Source organism: Odontesthes bonariensis, chromosome 5 (assembly GCF_027942865.1).
Source record: "Odontesthes bonariensis isolate fOdoBon6 chromosome 5, fOdoBon6.hap1, whole genome shotgun sequence".
Taxonomy (NCBI): Eukaryota; Metazoa; Chordata; class Actinopteri; order Atheriniformes; family Atherinopsidae; genus Odontesthes; species Odontesthes bonariensis.
The window spans coordinates 7,337,804-7,359,969 of NC_134510.1; the positions used below are offsets into that span (position 1 = coordinate 7,337,804).

The following is a 22,166-nucleotide window of genomic DNA, read 5'->3' on the forward strand; positions in this document are numbered from 1 at the left end:
AGAACTAAGATTTTTACGAGTATTTTAACATCTACCGGTAGGAGTGATATTAGTCGATAAGATGCGCAGTTCAGTTGGTCCTTACCCTTCTTAAAAATTAGTGAGATGGAAACTTGGATAAGTGTGGGTGGCAGGGTGTCCTGTCTCAATGAGTGATTAAACATGTCGAGTAATAACGGAGCTAACTGATCTGAATTTTTTTATAGAACTCGACCGGGTATCCGTCGGGGCCTGGAGATTTACCCTTGTTCATTGACTGTATCGCTTCTTTAATCTCTGAGAGAGCAAGAGTTGCGTCTAGTCTTAGATTGTCATCGGGTGAAACTTTAGGTAAATTCAATTTTTCAAAAAAGTTGTTAAGTTGGTTTTCATTTGTGAGGGACTCTGAGGCATAGAGTTGGGAGAAGAATAACCTAAAGGTATTATTCATTTTGTCCGGGTCAGAGGTTATTTAGCCTGATTTGTCTGTCTGTTGTCTGAGTAATTTGATTCAATGCTGTTTTTGCCTTCAGCTGATGAGCCAAGAGACTTCCAGCTTTGTCGTCATGTTTGTACACCAACCCCCGAGAGCAAAGCAGAAGCTGTTCAGCTTCAGAAAGTGAGAAGGAGATCAAGTTCTGTTTGGAGTCTTATTCTTTCTATATATAACTGTATTTGCGGAAGAGAATTTATTATCTAGATCTGCAATGGTTTTCTCCAGCTCTTTCTGTCGAGATCTGCGCGACTTATTTGCATGACATGTGAACAAAATAATTTGACTCCTTATGTAAGATTTAAGAGTGTCCCATAATATGGACGGGAGGTTTCATTATTTTAATTAGTTTCACAAAAGAAAGTGATCAATTCAGAAACATGCGTACAAAAGTTAGCATCTGAAAGAGGATTTAGCCTCCAATGTCTGAATCCCTTTGGCTTCAACTTAAAGTGGAGGTCCAAGATTACTGTGGCATGATCCGACACTGTTATGAGTAAGTATTGGGCGGAGACAATCGCTGGAATACGTTTTTTTCTCTACCAAAAAATAGTCTATGTGCGAAAATGAACGATGTGCATGGGAGAAAAAATAAAACAGAAAGGTGTAAAAATCAAAAAGGGTCAACAAATCCATATTGATTAATAAACGTGGAAAAAGCCTGGGACATTTTAATAGACGTAGTAGATCGCGGGCTGCACCTGTCCAGTGCTGAATCGATCACACAGTTCATGTCTCCTCCCATTATCAGAAGGTGAGAATCTAAATTTGGAATTGCAGTAAATATTGAGCTCACAAAGTTACGGTCATCCCAATTGGGGCATAGACGGATATTAGGATAACCGTATAATGTGCCAGTAACAATAACACAACGACCGTTTGATTCAGTTATTACTTTATCTGGCGTGAAATTAACATTTTTCCGGATTAGTATGGCCGTGCCCCTTGTTTTAACATTGAATTGAGAGTGGAAAGTTTGATCAATCCAAGGTCTATTTAATTTTCTATGGTCAGAGTTGCATAAATGCATCTCCTGAAGAAACAATATGTCAGCATTTAGATTTTTGATGTGTGTCTTTTGCATGTTTGATCGCAGTGTTTAGCCCACCAGTGTTTAGTGAAATAATCCTCACAGCCTGTCTACCCGCAGCACCTCCACTTGTTACACTAGCCATGGATAAGCTCCAGCAGCAGGATTGTCAGGTCAGTGTAAAAGAGCAGCGGGGTGGAGCTTAGCGGAGGTGCCACTTTCAAATCTTGCTAGCTCTCTTGCTAGCTCTCCAGGATTACCAACCATGCCTTTAATGAACAATGTGAGTATTCAGACCAATGTGCAGGACTTGTTAAGTAAACATAGTTGGCAGTTTCCCATGTGGCTCACTTTCACTTTCCCTTCACCAGTGCCTGACTTCCTTTGCTTTTATTAATTAACATTTTGTTTGGTTTATCACACTAAATTAAACTTAATCTGTATTTGTTAGAACCCACAAGCCAAGTTGTGACAAATATAGTTTGAGTATTTCTTTTCAAATCAGAAATCAAACCTTCATTGAGGTGACCACTGTCCAAAGTAAAACTTAGCTTTTAAGCTCAAATTAAGTTTAAAATGATATGGAAGTAAGACTTGATGTGCATATCCATAAATAATCTATGTGCTTTGATTAAACATGTGGGAAACAGCATGGACATCATTAAAAAGAAAGGGGAATTGAAAATATACCATTATCAAATTGACGTTTCTGTCAAATCAGGTGAATATTAGCCAAGAGGAAGGAGAAAGGGTTTGTGAAGAAACTAGCAGATCAGTAATTTAATTTAAGAGTTTGTGTTCACTTGGATTCTCCAAGCATGTCATTTATGCCAGGAAAATATCAACTAAACACTAACTTGACAATAATATGCAAACTGTGGTTACGCTATGAAGTCCCCAATTCTCAAAAAGCAATTAAACAAGCCATTTAAGGCCAGACACTGCAGGCAAAAAATTTTCATGCAGTGGTCAATTTTGAGATTTTGGGCCAGTCTACTCCTTCAATATGTTCTTTCAACCTGGTATAAAGAAAACGTTGAAAACATAAATTAAAATGTTTATTTCATCACATTTTCAGTACGTTTCGCCCAAATTTACCAAAATGAATTCCCCTATTTAAATTTTTAAATGCCATTTTCTCAAAATCAGTGTTTTGTATTTTTCCAGTATCAATATCTCAGCCTATGGAGCACTTACTAACACCAAACTTTCCAGTTATTCTAAAGATATTTACAGAAGGATGATAAATAATTCCTGGCATGATTTATGTGACATTATAATAAAAAAAAATGTGGCGAAAATTGATGTTTTTTAGGCTATGGGCAGTATATTTTGATTTCCTAGGAAATTAAAGCAGATATCCTGAAATTCCTCTGTAATTTACTTTTCATTTTGTGTGTAAACACAAAGAAAAAAAGAATTTTGCACCTTATATTTAATGAGATAATGCCTAATTTGCATTATTAAACATATACATTTCTAAAACTTGTAATACATTTTTTTCATACTTGTATAAGTAATCAACTGAGGAAGTTTCATGGTAATATCTATTATTTTAAGATATTACCCCATTCACCTGTAGTGTCTCACAGCCTTTATTTTGAAGCGTCACAGCGGAAATCCACGTGAGCGTCGCTAACTTGAACGCTTATTCTGCACACCGAGTCTCCTCGCTGTTGCCGATAAAAACGATTTAGTGCAACACTTTCTCCTCCATCACTTCCTTCTTTTGAGCAATGTGTTGTGAGGCAGGGAGGTGAGGAGCCCGACTCCTCACTCCCTCGCGCAGCCTCGGGAGCTATGGCGGAGCGGACACTGAGCAGCCAGCGCGAGCGCAGCGGGTCCACAAGAAGCGGATCAGACGAGGAAGGGAACCACGTTACCTGCTGCACCGACGCAACTATTGCTGTCGGAATACAATGGTGACGGCGTCTCAAGTTTTTCCCACACATTTTCAGCTATTGTCACAGATGGCAGAATTCCCTTTTTCACTGACTGATACTATGTTTATCTGGATGTAATCACAGTGGCGACGAGTTTGTTGTGCTGTTTCAGGACGTCTGTCCTGTTAAGCCATCTGCCTCAGGCGGAAATCTGGCACACTGTCGGCTTTCCCCTGCCTCTTTAATATCTCAGAGACGACTAAGTGGAGGTTAACATGGGGGCAAAGCAGAGCAGCCCTATTGCTAATCCAGCTGCTAATGGACGGACCAGAGCCTATTCCGGCTCGGACCTGCCCTCCACCACGTCCAGCAGCAACGGCAGCAACGTTCCCCGGACTACCGCCGCGGGTGTGAGGTTCCACGCTTACGGTACGCCCAGAGCCTCTGGAGCTACAGCCAGCAGCAGCAGCAGCCAGCCGCTCGCTGCAAGGACAAGGTCTGTGGGGGACTCCGGGGTTTCTGGTGCAAGACCCCAGTCCGGCATCAACATTCCGAACAGCGGCGGAGCGTACAGCTCACAAGAGTCCGACGGCAGCAGTCCGGAGGAGGCTGCGGGCAGGGGGCGCTCAGGCGGAGAGAACGAAGCCCCTCGGCTGTTGATAGGTTCATTACCAGCACACCTCTCGCCTCATCTGTTTGGAGGTAAGAGGGTTGAGTCTCTGCAGGGGCGATTTTAGGATCTGGTCTTTAGGGGTGCCCAGCCCCCAGTGCTCACAGAGGCACATTATTTCTCACTTAATTGAGGCGAACTAGTAGCCTGGAAAACCAGCGCCAACTGCTGGACGGCAAAATGTTTTGCCTGCGGTTGGGTCTGGCCTCGATCCACTTGTCATTTTGAAAATACTGCCCTGAATCTGGCAGATGGCAACTAAACCAATCACAACGCAGAGATGTGTTTTGAATCAACACGGGCGGGCCAGAGGGTTCTGAGGGAGTGACGACAGAGCAGTGCGACGTTGGGCAGTGGAAGCGAACATAGACAAGCGAAAGCACAACAAGAAAGATGGCGGCGGCAATGGAACAGTGCTCGTTTGATTCAGCCTTGGCACACAGCCATTATAACGAACAGCCTTGCCACTCTCTATTAAGCCCCATTGTACCGGCTTTTTGGCTGCAGTTCCACCAGAATTCCACTGGGAGCGTCGGTGGAGACCAGAATGAATGGGGCCCAATGGAGCTAGATGCTACAAATGGTCAGTTTCACCTAAGTCTCCTCAAGAGCGCTCAGATTTGAATGTAGTTTCTGAGAGCTCAACATGGGTTTCAAGTAAAAAATCAACTGAACGAGTACATATATCCCTTTGATTTCTTACTGGTTGGCTTCTTGTTGTCCACAACGCGCTAGCATTGTGCTAATGACAGCTGGTCGACCAGCTATGTATGACGTCATATACACTTCAAATCCTTTTTTTAAGCAAATGAGTGGCTCTAAAAATCTAAAACTCAGCCATGGGTATTTTCTAAACACCCTCTTTCGAAAACAACATTCGAATTACTAGAGAAAAAATTATATCTTGAGATAAGGGCACGAAAGGGCGTATAGCTCCATAGGACTCCATTCATTCTGGTCTCCAAAATTGGGCGCCCCACGTGGAAAGAGGGTGGAACTGCAACCAAAATCGCCTCGTTGGAAACCGGAAATGCACCGTGAGTGGCGTATCTGTCCTATAGAATCTGTGCTTGGCATCAGTTTTGGAAGAGTCCCCTCCCACCAAAGCTTTCTGTCGCGCTTACTACGTCACAGTCAGTTGCGCTGATTGGTCAGAGCGTTGGCCTATAGGCACAGACGCGGTTTGAAAGACAACGGGTTGTGCTCATCAACAATGTTCCGTTGTATCCATTGATCGGTGCCAGACTAAATTAGACATCCAATCCATTTAGGCTGGTTTATCAGGCTAGCGAACTAGTACATTTATAAATTTTGGAGCCGTATTAGTTTTGCTTTGAGTTGTGTTTTCCCCTGCAACAATTTTGACCTCTTCATTTCAAAAGACTGGCTTGACAGCAAGGGAGTAACTTTGATTTTGACATTGGTGGGGACATAAAAGTGCAGTTTTTTTTTTTTTTCTTTTGCATTACCAATCATAAGTTAATGGCATGCAGATGCTATATGTCAACGAGCCATCTTAATTTTTAGGGAGTTGGTCTTTAAATCACAGGGTTGCAAGCTCAAATCCCACGATTAGGCTACCTCTGTTTACACCTGAAGTGACCTTGAGCAAAACAACTAACCCAACAATTCTCCAGAGACTGTAACCAATAATGTGTTCTTATAAGTCGCTTTGGATAAAAAAAAAAGTCAGCTAAGTGTTATGCAATGTAACTCATATAATGCAGGGTATCTGCACATTTTTTAATCAACAAATTTAATGACTTTTAAGACCTTGTTAAGACCTCTAAGAATAAAAATTAAGACCATTACCACGGCAAAAATATATATAAAAACTACACTCTAGGCTGTTCGGTGTTGAAAAAAGTCCAGTGTGAAATGTGTGCTTCAGTGATACTGAATCAGTGTGTCAACATGATCGCATAAGATTTGAACGCACAAGGGAACACCACACACTACAGGACAATCGTGCCCAATTGTCACACATCTGCGAAGGAGCGTGTTTTCGCTGCCATTTGCCTGTCTGTTTGTCTGAGGCTCTGAGCAAAATAAATCCATAATTGAACCTAATTTTCGAGTTATGTCTACTGTGCTTTTACAACTAGCAAAACGGTTTTACAACCCAAGTTAACTTAAACCAGAACTTTGGACAACTCGCGTGAAGCACAGACTGGTTTATGCAATAGTCAGCTGTCCATATATGGACTGTGACTTTGCAGCATAAACCACACGACAAAATCAAATTTCCTTCGGGATTAATAAAGTATCTCCAATCTAATCAAATAAATAAAAACGAGCACAGACCGCTCATACAGTCAATGGCACGTAGCCTACCCATATAAAAAATACACACTCTCACACACATCACACAACCTGACTATCGACTGCTAACAACCATGATCAGTAACCTACACAAACCCAGACACATAATGGCTCGGCGGCCAGCAATCGGATAAACCAATGAAGTGAATCAATCCTGTGAAAGAATGAAAACAAGTGAATGAAACCTGCACTCACCCATTATGAAGTTAACTCTGCACCTCCATAATCTTGCCCCTGCTCAGCCAACACCTTGACGTCAGGTATGTTTGGTAACGTTACTGCGGCTAGCATTAGCAACTAGGCTGCTAGGCTTGCTAAATCGGTAAGCATTAGGCTACAGAAGAAAGCTAGTCTTTTTAGCTACGTTATATTATAATCTTTCTTCTCGGCTATAAGTTAACCTTTGTTTACGGCCACTGGCCCTAACCTGACGCGCTAGCTGTCAAATCACCGGAAGTTTTCACCGGAAGTACTGGCGCACACACAAAACGTCAGCGGTCGCCATATCATGCACAGAGCGATAGAAAATCGTCTCTCCAGACATATCTTTCTTTCATTTCGCCCAGATGAAATTTAATGCCACTCTTCGAAAATCGGCGAAATTTAAGACATTTTAAGACCTTAAAAAAGTATTTTTTATTTAAGACTTTTTAATACTTTTTAAGGATCCGCGGAGACCCTGAGTAGGGGGCTGAATATTGGTAGGGACGTGACCCTAGCGTCCCTACCCAAAATTACGCCCTTGCTTGACAGGGATAACAGAGAGCTTGAGACAAATATTGAAGATAACTCTACATTTATTTTGGGAGTAAAGAGTTAAAACAAAAACAAATGCTAGAAAATAAATAAAATGGTCACTAAAATAATGCATCCTTGAGCAAAAAAGAAAATGTGTTTTTGCATAATATAATATTTTAAAAATGTGATGAGCCAGGGGGTGCCGAGCTATCTCACGGTGGTGCCTTGGCACCACTAAAAATACCCTAGCCTCGCCCCTGGTTGAGTCTCTGTGTGATGTTTTACGCATATCAGCCGCTCACTGAACTGTGGTGGACACCAAGGGCGTAAGTTTGGTCTTAATTTTTGTAGGGAGACTAAAAAAAAAATTTGTCACTGAATTATGCTGAACAAGAAAATAATTTCTCAATTGAAGCCCTGAGGGTCCAGCTGCTGCTTCCACTACCTACAATCTGTACTGGATCTCTGAGTTTCCTGAATGATAAATAATGCATCAATGAATAAAATGTAGACTTTATGATGACTAATATGCATAACACTTTTCAAACTTATTAGAAAAAATGTTTGAATATTTCAGGAATAGCCAAGATTTAGGCTTTATGAAACCAACTTTGTTTATAATTAAAAAATAAAGAGAAAAAACATCTCCTGATAAAGAAATTCTAATGTAAAATAAAACTAGCCTCTGAGCCTACATTAAATTCACACCTTAATAACACCTTTCCATAGTAGAAGGAGTGTTTACGTTAGGCTAGAATGCTAGCATAGTGTGGGTAGTTAGCTACTACTTACTCTCTGGGTGGTGAAATAACTTTTGATCAGAGGTGGGTAGAGTAGCCAAAAATTGTACTCAAGTATAAGGACTGTTACTTCAGAATAATATGACTCAAGTAAAAGTAAAAAGTAGTCATCCAAATAATTACTTGAGTAAGAGTAAAAAAGTGCTTGGTGAAAAAACTACTCAAGTACTGAGTAAATGTTGAGTAACGTCTGATTTATTTGTTAACGCAAGCATTCAATCAGACAGACAAAAATAATCATCTTTAGGCAAATTAGAGTTCATCCAATTGATAAAATAAATTAATTACTTAATTACAAAATAGCTTCAATTAAAATAATCCAGGTAAATTCAAGTACTTCAATGAAAGAGATTTAGGAAATGTTTAAAACATATGTAACCTAAAAACCAAACATATGCCTATCCATGGGAAAAAAAAAAAACAAATTTAGGAAACTTAGATGTTGAGTTTTTGAATGCTGAAATGTCCGTTTGTTTTGGTTGTCACAGAAGACACATATTGTAGCTGCTGTTTCGCACTCTTTGCAAGGTAAACATGCTTTCAGTATGAGGCCTCGTCTGTGTCTTCATTTCCTACCGTTGATTCTGACATTTTTCATCTGTTTCTTTGTTTGTTTGCTACGACTGTAAACTGTAAAGCTAACCCGTCCCGCCGCTGAGATTGAGTATGGTCACGTGACGAGACTGCACGGCTACGTTTGATTGGTGAAACACAGTCACATGGTAGAGCCTTTGGCGGAAGTCTCTCTCTCTGTCAGAATAAAACATTAAAATGAGGCGTACGCGGGGGGATAAAAATAATGACGAGTAGAATACCAAAGAGGTAAGAAGAGAAGTAACCAGCTCATTGTAGCCTAATGTAGCGGAGTAAGAGGACAGTTTCTGCTGCACACATCTACTCAAGTAAAAGTAAAAAGTATAGTGTTTTAAAACTACTCCTAGAAGTATGTTTTTTTTTTCAAAAACTTACTCAAGTAAATTTAATGGAGTAAATGTAACTCGTTACTACCCACTTTTGCTTTTGATGTCTCTCTTCTTTTTGTGACATTTCCTATTTGCAAAGCAGAAACACGGGCAAAAATGTTGAGACCAAATGAAATATTAATGTGAGGATTTACTTTCATGATTTTGTGGTGTCAAGCCTGTCTGCAACAGCCAATGATATTTTACCGTCAATCCAGCATCTTACAGCAACTCTGCCACACAGCGGGTCTCCTCGTTGGGAGCGGTGACGAGAAGGGCTTTTATACCTTCATGTGCTGATCCTTCAGCCAATCAAATGGCAGCATATCTTGTTGCATTGCAGGTTACACTAAATAGTTCTCTACAAATGCTTAATACTACGAATGAGTTTGTGAAAAATATTATATTTAATGCATTTTGTAAAAAAAATGTTCTATTAGAATATTATCAAAAATACTGGTAGGGACAACTCTCTTTCCCAAACTTTGGATGTGACTTGTCCCTATGGTCCCTAGGCCAACTTACGCTCTTGGGTGACACGGACAGCGCTGTTTATAGAGGGCTTTGCCGGTGGGTGAGAATGGGGCCAATGGCACCTGGATGTTACCATGGCCAAGTCGGACAGTTTTTTTTTCATTCATGTCTTTACTAAATAGTAAATCCAGCGATTATGTGCTATGCGACAGATTTCACACAATGTTTGAAGGAAGAGCATGGCATCTTTGTTTCACTGAAGGACATTCTGATAACTCCTCAGGAGATGGGCCACATAAACCGTCCAACCTAAGAGACCTTTGAACACAAATTTGGTGTTTCAAAAATGTATTAACACTTTTTTTTGTTTATAAATCAGGGGGCCCCCCCACGTCTTGTCAGGAAAATTTCAATCAGATCCAATCACTAAACATAAAAACAGTTAGGAAAGTTTCTATTCGTCATATTCATTCATGTGATAAACTGTAACCTTTTTGTTTTTGTTGTTGTTGTTCGGTTTCTTAAAACTAGGTTTTTTATGTAAAGTTTGGTCAAAACCTGAATTTTGATCAGAAAAATATTCAATGCATTTAATCAAAGCTAATTGGAAGTCATAGAAATGTCTTACTTTTTCTACTTTGACCACTCAAGTATTAGTTTTTTTTTTCACATATCACACCATACAGTAGACATATGGGGGTTTGAAACGCATCTTAAGCAGACCAAAACCTCTTATTTTTTTCCTTTTTCAGTTCATCAGTGGACAGAAATTAATTAGTTAAGATTATCTATAGTAGTCTTAGATAATGGCTGAGTTTGCTGAGTTTTAGTACCCATACCATAACAATACTGAGTTTCAGTGTTTCCTAAGTAAAAACTAAGTGTTTCCTTTGGAAAAGTGTTAAAAACAGAATCTTCGCTGATGTTCAAAGGTATTGCATTTTTTCACGGGTAGTGGCAGCCGGTTAATGTGGTGCTCTGGATGCTGCTCCACTCCATTATCCAGAGAGGAAAAGATACTTAAATATGTTAAACATAAATCCATAAAATATTGCCGATTTTGTGTGGAGTCTGCATGTTCTCCCCCATTTATGCATGTGTGGGTTCTCTCCAGGTATTACAACTTCTGGGCGGCTGTAGCTCAGGATGAAGAGCGGGGGTTTCACTCTAGGCTTTCCCGGGCCACATCTCAAAGTGTCCTTAGGCAAGATACTGAGCCCCAGCCCGAGCGATGCATCCATTGGTGTATGAATGTGTGTGATAGAGGGGGAAAAAAAAGCACTGTGTAGCCTGTATTGACTAAGTTGTGCTGTATGAGTGTGTGTGAATGTGGCGTGTAGTTTAAAAGTGCTTTGAGTGGTCAGCTAGACAAGAAAAGCGTTATATCACTACATTCTATTTGAGAATGCTTTAAGGCATTCTCACTATTAAGTTCCTGTTTCTCTTTATTATTATTATTCCGCCAGTTTTCGGCACCTAACTACTGGTACATACTTTCAGCTATTTCTACAATTTTGGTATCAAAACGTTCAGCTCTTTCAGCAGATTCCTGCTATCATTTTTGGTGTTTTTAACTTTTACACTTTTTAAGATATTCAACTTTTATTCAAATTTTCCCGTCATTCAAATGAATGTAAACGGCTTTCAGCTCTTCCAAATCATCTTCCTCTTTCCAACTATTTCTGCATGCTTTCAGCTAGAGACACCATTCAAACTTTAAATGGGTCACAAGACATTTTGCTCCTTCTTGAGTTTTATGAATGAGCACACAGTTGAGTGTGTGCTGATAAGTTTCAAATGTTTCAGTTTTTTCAAACAAATTCCTCTAACTTTCATACGGTTTAACTTGGAGTAACAAATTATACCTTAAAATGTAGGAAAATTTGTCCTCTTTCAGCCAATGTAACTACTAAAGAGCTCACATTTACAGAATTTCAGCTATGAGCCTTGAACCGAGAACAACCTCTCAAATTTTCTGACTAACTCCAATGTTAAGTTTGGTAGTACACAAAAATCACAAAATTCCTTCAACCAATACCATAGCAACCGTTTTTACTACTAAAATTGAACTATTTTCAGCTATTTTAGCATGGTCAGCTATCCCCATTCAGCTCATAAGCATTCTCCCTGCTGTTTCGCAGGAACAACTCTTTCTAGTTACTGTTTACCATTCCTCCCACAGTCCAAAAACAAGCATGTTGGGTTAACTGATTGCTCTACATTGGCCATTGGAGTGAGTGTGAACTTGCATGGTTGTTTGTCTCTGTGTTGGCCTTGTGGTGGACTGGCGTCTTTTCCAGGGTCTGCCTTGCCTCTTGTCCAATGTCAGCTAGGATAGGCTCTACCAAAAGCTCAGGACAGGGACTATGAATCATATGCAGAATACCCAGATCATTTTGAGTACCACTGAATATATACATGCAGTAATAATTCAACGTCCAGCCACATTAACTGGGTGTTGGTCACAGTTTAAGTGTTTCATTTAGCGTGATTTCAATCTTATTATAACATTTACATGTATTGTTATAAATTATTTTCAGACTAACACAATAGTAGCACAAAAAGACCTACACAACAGCATATTTCTTTATTGTATCCTGACACACATTAGCAACTAGATAAAAACGTGCAATTGCCAAAAATAGATAGGGTTAAAAAAATAAATATAAAAACTACTGCAATTACAAATAAAGCCATAAAAAAATTCTTGAGGCAAATGCAGCGACTAGACCCAAGACAACGTTATTAGAGGACGTGAGGAAGAAAAGATGAAGTGTACGAGGAAGACACGGGACAAGAATAAACACCAGATTGGATTTTACTGCTGGATAGAACTCAGAGAAAAAACAGGATGACAGACGGATGTATAGTTGACGTCATTGTTACCATCGCAGGTTTAAATTCACGGAAAGAATACATTCATGATCACTTCTGCCTCAGCTCTGTGTAGACTGTAAATCAGAGGTGATTGAAGCTGTGGTTGATCCTGTAATAAAACTAATGAAACATTGTTATATACTCCAGACATTTACTTTAGTTATCTGTATCATATTAAAAGGAAATACTATGTCTATATCAGCCTCTAAAGCATAGAAACAAATTTGCGTTCATATACAGGATTCAGATGGAGCTTTGCTTTTAAGACAGTGGCATTACATCCAACAACGAGGGGAAGCCAAAGAACAAAACGCTGCCAAATTCTCTAGTGTTCCTTTTAAAACCTGAGATAACAGCGGACTCACCTGCTTTTACAAACAGTCCAATAGCAGCTGCAGGATAGTTACAACCATTAAATTGTACAATGTGTACTTTTAAGTTGAGTTTACTTAAAGGGATACGCCACCCCCAGGCCAAATCAAGTGTATCCCCGCATTCCCGAGACATAAATAAGTGTGTGGGAGCGTTTTCCTGGCGACCCAGGCATTGTCCGAATCTCACAGCACTGACCACTGCTTGGTTGCGCGTAATACATACATGCTAGCGTCGCCAGCGTCGCCAATCGAAATATTTCGCCCAACGTGAATTCATTTACTTGATTTACCTTCTAATTACTGTGTGAGTGGTGTACTTTCACATCGAGTGCAAATGACTGTGTTAATCAACACGGAAGGCTTGTTTTGCTCATGTCGGTTTGGGTGCAGAAAACACAGCCGACTCACACTCCCCGCTACGTCATTGGGAATCCCCACCCCCGGCTTCTCAAACAAACCAGTGTGAAGCAGCCAGGGGGTGGGGATTCCCAATGAAGTAGCGGGGAGTGTCCAATCAGAGCGTCATCCCACCAATGGAGCAAGCTGGTAAATTAAACTTTTATCGTACCCGGTGAGCAAAACTCCGAAAATGTCCTTTATTTTTCAAGAAAAACTTAAGTGCAGTTATCTGTTCGTCTCGCAAAGAAAAATGTATATTTAAATCTTCTAGAGTCGCTGCCAAAGCTAAATCGAAAGACTGTTCGCTGGGCGCAGCCATTGTTTACCTCTCTCTGGAACTACACACTGAAACGTAGCACCTCTGTCGTCACTAGGTAGCCCGGCCTCCGACCCCGCTCCTCACGATTTGATTGGCCCGATTAAGTTTTGATTTTCAGCCTCACAAAATGACCACAACTGACTAGACTAGCCCGGGAGCAAATTCAATTTGCGGTCGCTAGGGGCGTCTAGATTTCTAGGCTAAAGGTCTCCCTGTCTCCGTCGGAAATTTATATCCGCAGAGAAATCTGGAATATCAAATGCAGAAGGCCAAGGATCTAGCCTTATCATTTGAGATTTTTTGTATACAGTACCTCTCTGATGTGCTCAGATGTGCTCGGTGAAGACACTGTGCTACAGACCGAAGAGAAGGACTCAAGACTCATAAATTTTAGCGTGGCTCGATCTGGCAGTTCTGACACATCTGTCAGATTGCAGAGGGCATTGTTAAACAGTGGATCTTCAAACTGTAGTTTAGTCATATGGTAGTGCCAGTTTAACTTTCAAGTTATCCAAAAGAGACTCAAGGTTGCCTGGTTTCTGATCAAGACTGATTCTTCTAATGTCAAAATCAGTGACGATGACTCTGATTGGCCACTTCTGTTCCATCGTCCTACAAAGAAGAGAGTCGTAAAGTTAGTGCGGCTAGCATAATATGTAATGCTTCAAAGAAACAAACAACGTGCCTCTGACTTGGTTTGATGACAAAGGAAAATCATTATTGAACTCAGCCAACTGAGTGGCAACAAACCTGTGCTGCTTTGTGTCAATTCATAAGCACGAAGATGTTCATGATACCATACAATCATTGGTTTGCACAAGAAAACAATGTCCACATTAAGCACTAGCACTTGCTTAATTTGTCTGAACTCTGGAAGCCCTCCACATGAGCCTACAGAAACCACCATATCTGCAGCATAGTTCATTCCATCAATATTGACAGACACAGCTGACAGGATTGTTATTTTGGAGACCACATCTTCGTTGCAAAATGTCTTGAATGTTCCCTGGGAGGGAAGAAATCATTATACTCTTTACTTTGTTTGCTTGGAGTGCTGGTTTGAAAAAGGAAGCACAGTCCAAATGGTACGCCATCATCTTTTGATGTCACTTCGCCAAAGTTAGGGGAACATTTTTTGAAGTTCTGAGTTTCGTGGATGACTTTTTTGAAGAACTTGTGCTTCCTTTCGAATCTCATTGTCCTGTGTCTATGAGAGGTCCAAAGACTTTGGTCAAGTGGGGATAGTGCTCGATATAGTGATGCTTTGGACGGAGTCTGCAATCTGAAAAAGCATTCAATATTAACTCTGTGCTCTGACATTTTAGACTCTAAATAGACAAAGACTCATCTGTGAATCTCAGAGATACAACCAATTCAAGCACATCTTTTAAGACCATGAGCACCTCCCACGTCTCATATCCCTCAGGTACATGATGCCCAATCATTAAAGGAAGCAATCTGATTAGACACCAGTTTTCATAACCGTTCCCTCCCTTCTTTGAGGCAAATGTCTTTAGAACTGGTTGAGGTTTGCCCGTTTTGTCAAAAAAGGAATATGGGAATTCTTTGATGGCCTGATTTAGTGTCTACAAGAGAGATGTACTTTTTTTTTTTAATCAGATCTTGAATGCAAAGGGACAATTCATATGGGACCACTCCCTCCAAAAAATCATGAAGAATATCTGGAGGAAATCCATCTACAGTATGAAAATATTTCAGGTGTTCACTAAGCACACCTTTGACTCCATACGTGCTACTTTAGATGGGTCCTGCTTGACTTCCTGAAGCTCTCTGTCATGGGCATCTTTGGTTCTCTGTGTGTAAAAACCTGAGCTGACATTTTTTGTTTGAATTTCTTCTCGTGTGGCCATACAAAACCTGCACATTTATGCCACAATAAAGCTCTCTTGAAATCCTGCCAATGCATGGGCACCAAAGTTATCTGCTGCAACATACAGCACAGTCCCCTTAATGCTTGCTCCCAACTTTTCAACATAAACGCCATTCTCCTCAAGTCATACTAGGTCTTCAATAAGTGGACATAGGACTTCATGATACCCCTTCTCTTTAACTGTGTTTACCTTGCATAAAACAGCTAACTGTATGGCATGAAGGGATGAGCGGTACTTTAGGTGGAGATTGGCAAGGACCCAATATACTGCACACAACTTATGCTTCTTCTTAGATGTTCCGAGTGGGTTTTCAACCTCAAAGTCATCAATATACAACCCCATGGCGATTCTGAATTCGTCTTCTGCTAAAATGGCATTTTAGAACCATCACCAAGTGAGAACCATCCCTATAGTTACTGTATTAATTAGACCCTCCAGAAAAACCCGGGCATAACTAAGTAACTTCACAGAAGGTTTTTTTTTATTTTAACAAAAGCAGTTTCACAATACATACACACGCACGCACGCACGCACGCACGCACACACACACACTTACTTCTCGGTCTCATTCTGTTTAATTTATTCTTTATTTGGCCAATTTCAAGCTTGTACGCTACTCACCTCGTTTCTGGTAGCCCTCGCAATGGTTTTGGAGGTTGATGCCTCGGTGAACGTCAGCTGTCTGGCTTTGGCTTTCCTTTCCGCAGCTGCAGAAAGCATTTTCAAATGTTTCGCGCTGGTAAAGTGGCACGTCACCGACGATTTTCTTTTATGCTCCAACACACAGTTGCACGGGGTGCAGAATAGTTTCCCCCCGCTTTCGTGCAAGACATTGGGGTACTGGTTTGCCCGGTCTTTGGCAGTAATGTGCGTCGGTAGGTGAGATCAATTAGCTTTTTTCATTTTGTCTCTCGTTAATTTTCAACATTTTTTTTCTCTTCCCAACTTTATGCAGAAATGTGCGGAGATTGTGAAATCAAGCGAGTCCTGCATATTTCGCATATTTTGCGTGGAAAATGTGAATATGCGGCTTTTTTGAAAAATATTGACCCCCGCATAAATCAGCGGTATTTTGCTGATTTTGCAATGAAATCAGCGATCGCAAAATCGCGTTTTTCTGGAGGGCCTAATTAATTTCCTTTAGAGCTGCTTGTGATGAGAGCCTTGTCTAAAACATTGTCTTTGTTCAACAGTGCCTGAAGCATTTTAATCGGTGGAATGTAAACTATATTTTGACCCTGCTTGTCAGTGACAAACTCCACAGGTTCCACAACAATATGGACAAAATTTCATACCTTGATATTCATGTCAGATATCTCGATATCGATACGATATGACTATGGGTTCAGTGAAAACTAAGCATTTTTCTGAAAAATAAAAAACATCATAATACGAAAGGTTGTGGAAAGTACAGTTTTATTGATTAGAGCTCACTGTCAATCATCAACAATAACATAAAGTCACCAATAAATAAATTAGAAATCAAACATTTTATTGCAGCTCTGCTTTAACAATAAATAAATAACAAAATATTATGCTGCAGCTGGTGGAAGGTGTGCAATATCTTATAGTCTTCAAAAGAAGTTTGTTGTTATAAAATGGACCTTTAAACTGATGTAAGTTCTGTCGTCCGACTAGACCACAGGTTGTGGCAAAATGATCAATTTCACGGAGCTCGTGTTCAACATTCATTTTACATTTGTTATAGATTTTTGGAATGGCCACACTCATTTTGTAACGTTTGTCCAGCATCCGAACCATTTTCTGAAAGCCCTCTTTTGTGACTTACAAAACATACCATGATACCCCCGTGTACATAGTACATAGTACACGGGTACCATTATACGCCATACGAGTCGACGTCCACCAGCCACAAAGACAACATTACTGAACGCATCAGCAATCAAACTTTGCTTGGGCTTCACTTTGGATGACTAAGAAGTCTCCGCCGTTTCTCTGCAATACTCTTCCTGCAGTACGTGGTGGTGTTGTTTCAGGTGGTGGAACATGTTTGTTGTGCTGCCTTGCCTCGTCGCAATTTTTGCCAAGCACGACCTGCACAATACCTCACCCTGGTTCACTCTTTTCTGAATCCAAAATACCTCCAAAAAATGGAGAATGACTTATTTTTTGGCCACTAAATCCGCAGATTCTGCACCGGCTTTATCTTCTGCACTCATTTTTCTCTTTTTAATTTCCCCGCTGTGAATGTAGTGTGTGTGTGTCTCCGTCTCCCTCGCTCCCTCCCTCGGATGTTTTTCATTGGGTGGCTTCAGCTGTACAAAAGGGCAAGCGTAAAAATGATGTTTGCGACTGCCTGAGCTCAGCTGCACATGCGGGGGAAATCTATATCGTTGAATTTGCGATATTAATATCTTGAATGTTCATATCTAGATATTGATACGATAATGATATATCGTTCAGCCCTGCTGCACAGACTACCTCCTTAATATCATTATTGATATCAGGGTAATGGCGTCTGAGTATCTGCTCAACCACAGAAAACATCAGCAGTTCTGAAAGTTGAAATACCTGTCCTATTTGCTGGATGATTTCTTGGAGAGCACTTTCAGATATGTTCAGTATTGTCTGCATTTTCAGGAAAAGTGAGGCTAAGTTATGCTCAAGCTGAGAGTCGAGGTCATTGACATCAACATCAGCATCTGTCAGCTCCTCTTCTCCTAAACTAGTGACATCTTCAGCTGGGTCAGAGGTGCTCTCCTCAGTGCCACAGAGCTGCACAGCTATTCCTGGTTTGAACTGAAGACTAGATGTAGAATACTTCTGGTCGTGAATCTATCTATAATTAATGGCAAAAAAGTAATTAAAACTTTGTTTGAATTGAAAATGGCAGCATTACAGCATCTTCTATATACTCCAGATTATATGTCTTCAAAGTCAGAGTAAAGCAAAAATCAATCTATGCTCTGAGTTTGTCAAAACTCAGTTTTAGTACTTCCCCTTAGTATCTCCTTTGGCATAGCAAAGACTGGACCATCTTTCAATTCAATTTTATTTATTTAGCACCAAATTACAACAAATGTCATCTCAGGGCACTTCAAAGATTGAATTCAGTCCAAGCCAATTAGAATCAAATTCATTGTAATGCAATCGTGATCCAATCAAATCCAATTATTAAGTTCCAAATTAGTCCAATTCATACAGAGCCAATTTTAAAAAAGTAGCCTAACAGATTGCACCGAAACTTCTGTTTGATCTCATCCCCCGTCCTGAGCGTGCACGAGGCAACTTTTGAAAGAAAAAAAACTCCCTTTTCACAGGAGAAAACCTACATTGGTACCAGAACAAAGAATGGGGGCCATCTGCCTCGACCACCTGGGGTTTGAGAGGACAGGTAAAAGGCGACAACAAGCACTATGACACCAGGCCAGGGATACCTGCTGAGAAAGAGAAACACAAGTCAATGAAAACAATAATGTCTTATTTGCATGGAGAGCAAAGACAGCAGAGTGAGGAGAGGTGCATCATGGGAGATTCCCCAGCACACAGTGCCTGTGTGAGTTTTCACCATTTATTCCAACTTCCTCCCACAGTCCAAAAACGTGTGTTAGGTTGATTAGTGATTCTAAATGGACCATAGGGGTGAGTGTGCATGGTTGGTTGTCACATTTCTGCTGGCCCTATGATGTGACTTGTCGAGGGTGCACTCTGCTTCTTGCCAGAAGGTATCAGGGATAGTCTTCAGCCTCCCTGCGACTCTGAATTGGAAAAAGTGTGTACGGTAACAATAAATTAACGAATGCCTTGCAGCCACAACTTTGACAGCAATGTTCTATTATTTTCATACAGTTTTACTAACTAGCATTCTTGTACATAATTATAATTTAGTAAGATTGTGAGAAGCCTTTGTAAATGTCCTTAACTTTTTTTAGATGCCTGACTTCATCATGAAATAGTGTTTTATGAAACATTTTATTATACTGATGATATGTAGAATATAGCTTCTGTGAATGTAATAAGATTGCATAGATGTGTTTTCTAAAGCACTTCAGTTGAGTATTTATTGAGCAATTGTAGTTTTATTATGACAGACTACCATCACAGCTTAGTGTAGGTGTAGTTAGAATCTCATTGTACTGTGGTTTGCTTTTTCAAAATCTTTAAGAATTTTTCCTACAACCTTTCCTTGACCTCATGACACATTGCAACAAGGTTAATGAGTTTTTATAGGTTTTTTTTTTTGTTTATTTATTTATTTATTTATTTATTTTTGTAGTTGCTTAAAATTTCACACAATCTAAATACAGTGTTCACCCCCTCAATCTGTGAGTGAAGCACCTCAGTCAAAAACATCAGAGAATGTTAAAAGGGGAACTGCGGTATTTTCAACATTAAGCCTCTTTTCTGAGACGTCTGCAATGTTTTAGAACCCCCCTCACCGCTTTTTTGATGTTTACTGCTGTCTCCGGTATTTGCCTAATTTTGATTCTTCTCAACCTGCTTCAGAATGGCAAGTCATGCGCATGTCTAGAAAGGTCCGTAAAAGCATAATAAACGTCCGTTTTCAAAATCATCAACTCACCGGAGTGGTTACTGGTGTGCACTGGTAATCCATATCAAATTTCGTGGCGAAAAGTTGCTTCTGTCGTGTTTTATTTGGCAGCTCGTTCATGCTCGCACTATTTTCTTAGCGGTGGCGGAGTAATATCAACGAACATCCAGTACATAATGTCAAATAAAACACGACAGAAGCAACTTTTCACCACGAAATTTGATATGGATTACCAGTGCATACCAGTAACCACTCCGGTGAGTTGATTATTTTGAAAACGGACGTTTATTGTGCTTTTACGGACCTTTCTAGACATGCGCATGACTTGCCATTCTGAAGCAGGTTGAGAAGAATCAAAATTAGGCAAATACCGGAGACAGCAGTAAACATCAAAAAAGCGGTGAGGGGGGTTCTAAAACATTGCGGACGACTCAGAAAAGAGGCTTAATGTTGAAAATACCGCAGTTCCCCTTTAAACGCAAAGCAACAAACCCAAGTATATACTTTAAAACCTCACTTTAGAATCTTATAGCTGACATCATCCATGTAGAGAGACACTAGCATACATTAGCTGCAGTATTCAAATGAAGTCACTCAGCATCAGATACTAGGAACATAGGTTTAAAGTGCAATTGGCTTATCTCATCAAGGTAGCTTCCAACTAACCTGAACTGACTCAGCCACTAACAACACAATGGCTTATTACTGCAGCACATGATCTCCAGAAACCTCAGGAAGCTCACATTGAGTCCTGGAACACTTTCCAGTGGGGCAAAATGAGTTTTTCTCTGTAGGAAAGAGGCTGCACTTCACTGTGTCCTTTTGTGTGAATAATGATTGCAACAGTTTAAAAACTGTCCGGCCTAGTTTCCTCAGTTGCTTTCTAGTTGGCTTTAATCTGGCTAAAGCTTTTTGAGACTGTATAAGAGATCCACTGTCACTCTGCAGATGGACTACATCTGCAAGCTTATTCGATTAATTTCATAGTCCATTCTTTTTTCAGAAGTTCAAATTGCAAAATGTTTGTACACGACACTCTTCACAGCTTGATCTGATGCGTGGGTTCCCTCTGGATACTTTGGCTTCCTCAGAAACATGCATGTTAGGTTATTTGGTGACTCTAAATTGACCCTAGGAGTGAGTCTGAATGTGTATAGTTGTTTGTTTCTGAGTGGTCCTGTGATTGACTGGCGAGCCATCCAGGACTAAGTGGGTATAGACACGGATGGTTGGAAATCACATCTTCTTGTCACTGTTCAAATGATGGTGTGTAGTGTCTATTGTGAAGCTTACCTGCTTCTGCACCATAGAATAAACTGCTATAGTACGGCATCAGTCATCATCACATACTGTGATCTTATAGATTCAGTGTCTGTTAATACAAACCCAAAGAAATCCCATACAGTTCCACATAAAATCCCTTTCACTATTCACTTCTCCTATAATAGTTTTTGATGATGGTTATATATGAAAGCCCAGCTGAATACAAACTCCATTTCAAGAAAATATTTTTCTTTTATCTAACATAAGCTTGATTATAACTTTTAACAGAGAAATACTTTTCAGTGTTTTTACTGACCATCTTTAAGATAACGATTACTTTATTGTCATGTTACAAGTGTTACAAGTCACACGAAATTGCTCTCCACATTTGACCCATCCAGTTTGGCACCTGTTGAACACACACAGGCACAGGGTCACACTCAATGAGACAGATGCCATCTGGAGTGGTGGGCAGCCAATCACAGGGCCCAGGGAGCATGGGGGTACGGTCCTTACTTAAGGGCACCTCGGCCGTGGCAAGGAGGTGAACCGCCAACGTTTAGGTTAACCACTTTGTGCCAAAATCCGTCAATAAGTTCAAAAAATATTTCTCAGTGTAAGATTGTAAAGAAATTTCGGTCTTTCAGCAGAGCGGAATATTGTGAAAAGATTCAGAGGAAATCTCAGTGTGTAAAGGCCAAGGACAGAAACTACTGTTGGATAACCTTGGAGCCCTCGGGCTGCACTGCATGAGAAACCGTCACGCCACCATGATCAATACAGCCAAACGGGCTCAGGGGGACCTTGGAAAAACATTTTGACTTGATACACACAGTGTGTGCTTGACTGGCCTGCCTGCAGTCCACATCTGTCTCCTATTGAAAATGTATGGAGCATCATGAAGAGGATAATCAGACACCAACAACAACCACAAACTATTGAGCAGCTGAAATCATAGATTCAGCAAGAATGGACACAATTCCACTGACAACCTGCAACAGTTAGTATCCTCAGTTCCCAAACCATTAAAAAGTCTCATTAAATGGAAGCTGATGGAACACAATGGTTCCATCAGCAACATGATACAAGAACAACTCCTAATCAGTGTGTTGCTGCCACGAATTCTGCATTCGTTTCTTTTTTAGAAAAAAAAATCAAATGTCTTGACATTGCTTTGA

General features: G+C 40.3%; 1 protein-coding gene across 2 annotated transcripts in view; it reads left to right on the forward strand.

Moving 5' to 3' along the window:
• The first annotated feature begins 3,130 nt into the window (after nt 1-3,130).
• znrf2b (zinc and ring finger 2b) overlaps nt 3,131-22,166 on the forward strand; it is a 54,303-nt gene continuing 35,267 nt past the window's right edge. For both annotated transcript variants that reach the window (XM_075464721.1, XM_075464719.1), the window contains exon 1: nt 3,131-4,087. In XM_075464721.1, the coding sequence (XP_075320836.1) occupies nt 3,661-4,087 (427 nt within the window). In that variant the 5' untranslated portion in view covers nt 3,131-3,660. The remainder of the gene's footprint in view (nt 4,088-22,166) is intronic.